The 10169-nt window shown below is 43.8% G+C and overlaps 1 protein-coding gene across 1 annotated transcript in view; it reads right to left on the bottom strand.

Annotated features, from left to right (window-relative positions):
* LOC311140551 (focal adhesion kinase 1-like) overlaps window positions 1-10169 on the bottom strand; it is a 98751-nt gene that overhangs the window by 2725 nt on the left and 85857 nt on the right. Inside the window, exons 19-22 of the mRNA XM_084175655.1 lie at window positions 6959-7074; window positions 6754-6854; window positions 6260-6349; window positions 5933-6137 (exon numbers count right to left, since the gene is read on the bottom strand). Coding sequence (XP_084031781.1) covers window positions 5933-6137; window positions 6260-6349; window positions 6754-6854; window positions 6959-7074 — 512 coding nt within the window. The remainder of the gene's footprint in view (window positions 1-5932; window positions 6138-6259; window positions 6350-6753; window positions 6855-6958; window positions 7075-10169) is intronic.

Genomic DNA, 10169 nt, shown 5'->3' with positions numbered 1-10169 from the left:
AATTATATTGTGATGGACCTGAATCAAAACCATTCCTTCACAGCCAACTACATCACTCCACATTTGCTCAAGGCACACATCATTAGGACATAGTCAGACAACAGAGTCACGGAGATAAGGAAGGAAAAGCCCTGACTGTTACCTTACAATAGTGGGAGATGAACTACCTCTTGAGCTGCTAGAGGAACAGGAGACCATAGCCATTTAGATAATCCATTAGGGGAGAGACGTCCAGTATACATGACACAAGGCCATCACTACCAGCACAGCGTCACAGAGACCAGATAGACAACCAGGCAGAGTCCCAGAAACCAGACAGACAACCAGGCAGAGAGTCCCAGAAACCAGACAGACAACCAGGCAGAGAGACCAGACAGACAACCAGGCAGAGAATCCCAGCAACAACGGCCTATTAGAACCGGAACGGAGCTCAGTCAATAAAATAGTCTTCACAAGAGAACAGAATGGGGGACTAGCCCTCTGTCTGTTCTGTCCAGCTCAGCTGCCTCCTTCTTACTCCACTGGGCTATTCAGGCAGCGTGTTGCACTTGGCATCTGTCCACAGGGTGTAATAAACGCGTGGGCAGGTGGGCAGGCAGGCGGGCAGGCAGGCAGGCGGGTGGCTTGTTAAAGGGTGGTCTCTGAACTGAAGCCCTCCGCTGTGGAGCCGAGATAGAGGCTGGAGAAGATGGCTCGGTGACGGTGAGGTTAAAGAACCACTAGTGCCAAGACTGCCGATCTGGCAAGACGTGGTCAAGCAGCCAGACAGACAGCCAGTCTCTCAGGTCAGCTCAGTGCACTGCAGAGCAGATAGAAAGCCTCAGCCTCAGAGACATGGCACATAGGGTTTGGTTTGGACAGCCCTCTTTTCCATGGAACTTAATAATACTGTCCCCTCCCTGCTCAGAGTACAGAGTTCTCCTCTCATAGTGAGACTAGCTGGAGTCATATCTGCATGACAATACCACAGAGCTGACTTTAAAACTGACTTCACAACAGATTTTACAGCTTTACAACTGACTTCCAAGTAGCAGCTATATACAGTACAGTAGTACCATGTAAGGGTATATTACAGTGGTACCATGTAAGGGTATATTACAGTGGTACCATGTAAGGGTATATTACAGTGGTACCATGTAAGGGTATATTACAGTGGTACCATGTAAGGGTATATTACAGTGGTACCATGTAAGGGTATATTACAGTGGTACCATGTAAGGGTATATTACAGTGGTACCATGTAAGGGTATATTACAGTGGTACCATGTAAGGGTATATTACAGTGGTACCATGTAAGGGTATATTACAGTGGTACCATGTAAGGGTATATTACAGTGGTACCATGTAAGGGTATATTACAGTGGTACCATGTAAGGGTATATTACAGTGGTACCATGTAAGGGTATATTACAGTGGTACCATGTAAGGGTATATTACAGTGGTACCATGTAAGGGTATATTACAGCGGTACCATATAAGGGTATATTACAGCGGTACCATGTAAGGGTATATTACAGCGGTACCATGTAAGGGTATATTACAGTGGTACCATGTAAGGGTATATTACAGCGGTACCATGTAAGGGTATATCACAGTGGTACCATGTAAGGGTATATCACAGTGGTACCATGTAAGGGTATATTACAGCGGTACCATATAAGGGTATATTACAGTGATACCATGTAAAGGTATATTACAGTGGTACCATGTAAGGGTATATTACAGTGGTACCATGTAAAGGGTATATTACAGTGGTACCATGTAAGGGTATATTACAGTGGTACCATGTAAAGGGTATATTACAGTGGTACCATGTAAGGGTATATTACAGTGGTACCATGTAAGGGTATATTACAGTGGTACCATGTAAGGGTATATTACAGTAGTACCATGTAAGGGTATATTACAGTGGTACCATGTAAGGGTATATTACAGTGGTACCATGTAAGGGTATATTACAGCGGTACCATGTAATGGTATATTACAGTGGTACCATGTAAAGATATATTACAGTGGTACCATGTAAAGGTATATTACAGTGGTACCATGTAAAGGTATATTACAGTGGTACCATGTAAGGGTATATTACAGTGGTACCATGTAAGGGTATATTACAGTGGTACCATGTAAGGGTATATTACAGTGGTACCATGTAAGGGTATATTACAGTGGTACCATGTAAGGGTATATTACAGTGGTACCATGTAAGGGTATATTACAGTGGTACCATGTAAGGGTATATTACAGTGGTACCATGTAAGGGTATATTACAGCGGTACCATGTAAGGGTATATTACAGTGGTACCATGTAAGGGTATATTACAGTGGTACCATGTAAGGGTATATTGCAGTGGTACCATACATTATTAAATACAAATACACACTTCAGCAACAATAAGGGAGAGTCATGTTTGTTATGACTAGTTTTGTACCTGAGGTTCATCGTTTTCATTCAGCTGACATGTGGAGACAGATCCTGCCTTAGTACTGCAGAAGCCAGTCAATCAGTCTCTGTGATCAGTCTGTGAGACCAGTCTGTGAGACAAGTCTGATCTCAACCCTCTGTTACTCATTTCTCATTGGTAGTTGCTTTTTCAATGGGAAAATGACTCAGGTCATCTGCATGCACGCACGCACGCACGCACACACACACACACACACACACACACACACACACACACACACACACACACACACACACACACACACACACACACACACACACACACACACACACACACACACACACACACACACACACACACACACACACACACAGACACACACACACACACACACACACACACACACACACACACACACACACACAGACACAGACACACACACACAGACACACAACCCTTTTTGGCAGTTGCGCTCCCTAATTGATATTATTATGATATAAAACAAGTCTCGATCAACGAACCCCACATCAAATGCCTTTTAAGGGCCTGGCTTTTCATGTAAATAGTATTAAGAGTGTAAATATTGACATGGTTTCCAGGACACAGCCCTCTCTGCCATGTTGCTGGAGAACCATAACATGACCGATGTGGTGGGAGAAAGACAAGTATAAACTGGAGGTGTGACTCATGCTGAGTTTTAAACAGTATAATAAAAGCACAGCCCTTAATATGCACTTTTATTTTCCGACATGTCTTCTCTGTGTAAACCAGGGGCACTATGATGGGAGAAAGCATGGCAGGCAACAGGACGGCTCATACAGATGCAGCAGCTATAGCTCTGTTCCATAGCAGTCATTGATGGAAAGGAGCCAGATCCCTACGTCATTGAGTGAAGTTAAAACTACCTCATCATGGCCCCAAGGTATCTTACCTGGACATCCAAATGCCTAGCAACACAAGTGTGAGCATGCATAGAAATGATGCTCACACTTCATTCTCAGAAAAACCCTACCCTGTCAATGAAGGGAAAATGTCCAGCACTGCATCAGAGGGGAAGTCGAAGCCAGTTACCAGGGTCTCTGTCTAGACCTTTTCTGGGAAGGAATGTCTTCAGTGTTACCTAAAGGTGATTTCCTCAACTCCATACTGACCTTTTTGCAAATGCTACATTCATTTTTGGACATTTAAATAAATGATATATCCCATTGATTCTTGAAGAATATACCTTATGAATGCCTCAAGAGCTTAGTTCACCCGTCAGAACCCAAAATATAAGCTTGTTTCACACCATTGTTTGTAAACAATGTAATTGTTAACACTGTATAGCTTCATAAAAAGGTTCAAACTATCATTCTGATATCATTGATGGTCAGTCCTTGCATCCATAGCTCTGTCTATGAATTTGAGTGAGGTTAAATTTCTCCAGCCCCGTTCCTCAGCTGTTTACCGAAACAGTTTCAGGGTGTCCCTTTGTTATTTCTGCAGATTGTCGCTTTCACTCAGTCCTTAATAAACCTGGGTCAAACACATATCAAACACTTGAGCTGCACTCAATATAGTTTGCCCCATAAAATGAAACCAATAGAATAGTCCCCAAAAGTGCGAACTCCAAGCTAAATCAAACGCACAGGTCTGACTCCCTCACCAATGGAATCCTAAGGATAGAAGGCAAGATGAGGGTAGGGCCCTGGCACTGTACCATACCAACGATGAGGTCATCCCAGACAGGAAGTGGGACAGACGGGCACGGTCTGACGATTCAGAGCTACTGAGGGTCGTCACAGGTCACCACAGCCACAAAGCCATAAACCCCGTCTATTTCGGCAATTTATCTTCTTAAAATGTGATTTTAAACCTTACCCTGACCTTAACCCTAGCCTTACCACACAAAAAGTTAATTTGTGTTTTAATACATTTTATAGCCAATTTTGACTTTGTGGCTGTGCGATCTAATGGAAACCAACAGAGGGACTTCCCTATGTCCCATGCCACCCAGAGGTATGACTGACCTGAACTGGATCACAGAACCCAAAACACCATGAAGCCAAGTGTCACCCAGAGGTATGACTGACCTGAACTGAATCACAGAACCCAAAACACCATGAAGCCAAGTGTCACCCAGAGGTATGACTGACCTGAACTGAATCACAGGACCCAAAACACCATGAAGCCAAGTGTCACCCAGAGGTATAGCTGACCTCAACTGGATCACAGAACCCAAAACACCATGAAGCCAAGTGTCACCCAGAGGTTTAGCTGACCTCAACTGGATCACAGAACCCAAAACACCATGAAGCCAAGTGTCACCCAGAGGTATAGCTGACCTCAACTGGATCACAGAACCCAAAACACCATGAAGCCAAGTGTCACCCAGAGGTTTAGCTGACCTCAACTGGATCACAGAACCCAAAACACCATGAAGCCAAGTGTCACCCAGAGGTTTAGCTGACCTCAATTGGATCACAGAACCCAAAACACCATGAAGCCAAGTGTCACCCAGAGGTATAGCTGACCTCAACTGGATCACAGAACCCAAAACACCATGAAGCCAAGTGTCACCCAGAGGTATGACTGACCTGAACTGAATCACAGGACCCAAAACACCATGAAGCCAAGTGTCACCCAGAGGTATGACTGACCTGAACTGGATCACAGAACCCAAAACACCATGAAGCCAAGTGTCACCCAGAGGTTTAGCTGACCTCAACTGGATCACAGAACCCAAAACACCATGAAGCCAAGTGTCACCCAGAGGTTTAGCTGACCTCAACTGGATCACAGAACCCAAAACACCATAAAGCCAAGTGTCACCCAGAGGTTTAGCTGACCTCAACTGGATCACAGAACCCAAAACACCATGAAGCCAAGTGTCACCCAGAGGTTTAGCTGACCTCAACTGGATCACAGAACCCAAAACACCATAAAGCCAAGTGTCAGCCAGAGAACTGAGCATGTAGTACAGTATATCTACCTGTACAAACAAGCCAGTCAATTCCACCTTCAATGAATGAACTGTGTGGATGCTTTTGTGACAGAGTGCCATCTAGTGACCAAGAATGAAAATCTATCTAGATGGGGTCGGTAACAGACGGCCCGCAGGTCAAAACCGGCCAGCGAGTGATTTACTTTGGCCCCCCCAAAGTAAACAGAAAATGATTTTAGTTTTTGTTCACAAAAAACTGTAAAATCAGCAGGAATTCAGCTAGAAATTAATTTAATTTCGGAAATCTGTTCCCAAGTAAACCCCCCCCCCCCCCCCCCCCCATGAGAAACATTTGAAATTTGAATTTCAGTTTACTTCCTGAATTGACTGAATTAAAATTGAATAAACTCCAACCCTGATAGGTATGCATTATTTTTCCTCCTCAGTCAATGTACCTCAGTCCAGACTCAGTGAAAGCTACAACTGCAAAATACATTTAGCTAAAGTATGGCTCTTATGACATTCTAGTCATAGGAGATAGTCTTCAATAACGTACCATGCACTACAGCAATGTACATGCAGATAGACCGACTGACAGACGTACCTGAGATGGGCTTTGAGCTCTGTGAAGCGGGGTCTCTTGCTAGGGTCGTAGGCCCAGCACTTGGTCATCAGGCTGTACAGGGTGGGGGGGCAGTTGTGGGGCATGGCCAGACGTTCTCCGTTCTCTATCCGGCCGATGACATCGTTGTTCTTCACCCCCTGGAAGGGTTTGACTCCGTAGATGAGGATCTCCCACATACACACACCTGGAGTACAGAGAAACATATATTTATTTAAACCATAATTTATCAGCTAATAACATACAGCCTTTGTCTTAAAGGTTTTTGAGTACTGTTTGATAAGTACTGTATCAAATTCCCAAACTCACCAAACATCCACACGTCACTGGCTGAGGTAAAGCGTCTGAAGTTAATAGACTCTGGTGCCATCCATTTGATAGGCAGTTTCCCTTTAGAGGCTGGGGGGAGAGGTGAAAGCGTGACTTTTTTTGTGATCAAAGGTTTTTATTGTGATTGGTTTGGACAGATACACATGGACAAAGGAACAAGTGACAAGACCGAATAAGACAAACACTTCCCTCCCACAGGACTTCCCTCACCCATAGTTAGATGAGTGGTTCACAATAGCAGTCTTACAGAGTCATACGCTAATGAAAGAGCAGTTGTGTTTCTTTCACTCACCCCACGCATACGTGCTACATATATTTCCATGTTTATAATGTCCATGAATGACAGCAGCCACTGCTGTCTGCTTAAAGAATGAGGAACCTAATGCATGACTTACTGATAACAAAAACAGCTGAAAGTGATCTCCTCTGGTATGCTGTGGACAGTTAGTCCCCAGAACAAGTGAAACTCCTACCTTTGTAATAGGAGCTGTCCTCCATGTATCGAGACAAGCCAAAGTCTCCCAGTTTAACACAGTCCACTGAGGATACCAGAACGTTCCTGGCAGCTATATCCCTGCAAGAAGCAGACGTGGTTACAATTGAAAAGAGAAGAGTAGTGAGTTTACAGGAAACACACACAAGCCATATTAATAAGGCTAGATTGGTGTGAGGGCTTACCTATGTACAAACCGCTTGCTCTCCAGGTAGGCGAGTGCTGTGCTTAGCTGGAAAGCGTAGAGAATCAGTGATGCCAAGTCGAGGTTGTATTTTCTCACTTGCAGAAAGGAGCGTAGCTGTAAAGATGGGAAGAGAAAACAAAGATAATCCTCACTTTAGCATGCACATTACATACAGGGCCGGATTAATGCAGGGGCTTACCGGGGCTGAAACCCCTGGGCCCAGGCCAGTGGAGGCCCCAAGAGAGAAAAAAAAAAAAAAAAAAAAAAAAAAAAATCTATAATAATAAAGGAAATATATACAGTGCATTCGGAAAGAATTCAGACCCCTTGACTTTTTCCACATTTTGTTACATTACAGCCTTATTCTAAAATGGATTAAATAATGTTCCCCCCCTCATCAATCTACACACAATACCCCATAATGAAAGTAAAAGTAAAAACAGGTTTTTAGAAATCTTTGCAAATTTATTACAAATAAAAACTGAAATATTACATTTACATAAGTATTCAGACCCTTTACTCAGTACTTTGTTGAAGCACCTTTGGCAGTGATTACAGCCTTGAGTCTTCTTGGGTATGACGCTACAAGCTTGGCACACCTGTATTTGGGGAGTTTCTCCCATTCTTCTCTGCAGATCCTCTCAAGCTCTGTCAGGTTGGATGGGGAGCGTTGCTGTGCAGCTATTTTCAGGTCTCTCCAGAGACATTCGATCGGGTTCATGTCCGGGCTCTGGCTGGGCTACTCAAGGACATTCAGAGACTTGCCCAAAGCCACTCCTGCGTTGTCTTGGCTGTGTGCTTAGGGTCGTTGTCCTGTTGGAAGGTGAACCTTCACCCCAGTCTGACGTCCTGAGCGCTCTGGAGCAGGTTTTCATCAAGGATCTCTCTGTACTTTGCTCCGTTCATCTTTGCCTCGATCCTGAATAGTCTCCCAGTCCATGCTGCTATAAAACATCCTCACAGCATGATGCTGCCACCACCATGCTTCACCGTAGGGATGGTGCCAGGTTTCCTCCAGATGTGACCCTTGGCATTCAGGCCAAATAGTTCAATCTTGGTTTCATCAGACCAGATAATCTTGTTTCTCATGGTCTGAGAGTCCTTTAGGTGCCTTTTGGCAAACTCCAAGTGGGCTGTCATGTGCCTTTTACTGAGGAGTGGCTTCCGTCTGGCCACTCTACCATAAAGGCCTGATTGGTGGAGTGCTGCAGAGATGGTTGTCCTTCTGGAAGGTTCTCCCATCTCCATAGAGGAACTCTGGAGCTCTGTCAGAGTGACCATCAGGTTCTTGGTCAACTCCCTGACCAAGGCCCTTCTCTCCCAATTGCTGTTTGGCTGGGCGGCCAGCTCTAGGAACAGTCTTGGTGGTTCCAAACTTCTTCCATTTAAGAATGATGGAGGCCACTGTGTTCTTGGGGACCTTCAATACTGTAGAACTTTTTTGGTACCCTTCCCCAAATCTGTGCCTCGACACAATCCTGTCTCGGAGCTCTACGGACAATTCCTTCGATCTCATTGCTTGGTTTTTGCTCTGACATGCACTGTCAACTGTGGGACTTTATATAGACAGGTGTGTGCCTTTCCAAATCATGTCAAATCAATGGAATTTACCACAGGTGGACTCCAATCAAGTTGTAGAAACATCTCAAGGACGATCAATGGAAACAGGATGCAACTGAGCTCAATTTTGAGTTTCATAGCAAAGGGTCTGAATACTTATGTAAATAGCTAATCATCAGATGGGGGAGGAGAGGAGGTAGGGGGCCCATGTGGGCAACTGGGGACCCTGCCTTGATTGGGTAACTGATTAATAATAAATAAATAAATAAAAACTGCATAATAAATCAATGTGACTGGTAAATTGTGTGAGTCAGGGGCTGGGCCCAAGCTAATGTTTTTATTTTATTTATTATTATAATACTTTTTTATCCAACCACAGGAGCCGACTCTCAATGTTCAAAATACACCAGAGAGCATAATTTAGCCACAGAGGATCAATTGTTTATAAAAAAATAACTGTGGATTAAGTTTATACAGGTAGCCTATCTGCCAAGATAAAGGAAACACCAACATAAAGGTCTGAAAAGGGTGTTGGGCCACTAGCTGCCAGAACAGCATTAATGTGCCTTGGCATAGATTCTAAAAGTGGACCTAAACCATGCCAGGAAACTGCACTCCACACCATCAAATATACTTTGTATCCCTCATTTACTCAAGTGTTTCCTTTATTTTGGCAGTTACCGGTTTGCCTACAGTCGGGAAGGCCACAGCTTGGGCAGCATATGCGCCAAATATATGTTACAGCTTGTTGCGTTGTGGCCATAGATTTATAATCCATAGAAGGGTTTTAGAACCTCTTACCCTGGCGACTGTTACACTCATGGGTACACTTGCAATGGATGCCAGGGAACTGCCATCTATAGATTACATTTCTATGGTTGGTTGCGGCTGTCAGTTTGCCTTATTGCAGATTTCAAAATACAATCGCTGGAAAAACCTACATTTTGGAAAGCAAATGCCTACTGCTGAAAAGAGAATACTAATCTGTCTGTAGAACCAATATATATATATTTTTATCAACAACTCCCAATGTTTTGCTAACAGCAGCACTGTTTTTAAAAGTAGCTCATCTTGCGAAAGGCTATTTCCATGACGAGCCATCACCGTGAGTAGCATATGGCTTCATCTTCATCATTAGGTGAGTCAGTGTGCCACTGGAAATTATATTTAGTAGCCTACTGTAGCCTATGATATATAGACTGTATATATATTGCCTCCTGATATTGTACAATCTGCGTGTCGCTTCATTGGCCTGGGCTATTGGTTGTTTTAATTCCAGATCAGATTGATCTCAGTTTGTCAGTCAGATCAGCCACTCATTTCAGTCATTTGTGTGGTATTAAAAAAGATTCCGCTAATGTCTTCTGTCATGTAAATTACATAGAATTGCATGAAATGTGTGTTTTTTTAAAGGCTGTTATTTTTTTGACCCTGCAAAAAATAAATCCTCATGTGTGGAAATCCTAAAACCGCCTCTGCTCAACTGTAGCCTATGCCACATGGCAAACGTTATTATGGCTGTGAGAGTGTGATTTGAAGGAGTCAGGTGCAGGAGGGTAAATCACAGAATACAGAGTTTATTCCGTAGTACACAGTTACGCTGGATAGCGTCAACAGTCCAGTGCGCAAAACAGGCACACTGGAACAAA

The sequence above is a fragment of the Coregonus lavaretus genome (genome assembly GCF_964263955.1).
Source record: "Coregonus lavaretus genome assembly, chromosome: 13".
Lineage (NCBI taxonomy): Eukaryota > Metazoa > Chordata > Actinopteri > Salmoniformes > Salmonidae > Coregonus > Coregonus lavaretus.
The sequence above is the reverse complement of the archived record's forward strand: the minus strand, read 5'-3'. Positions and strand labels throughout refer to the sequence as shown.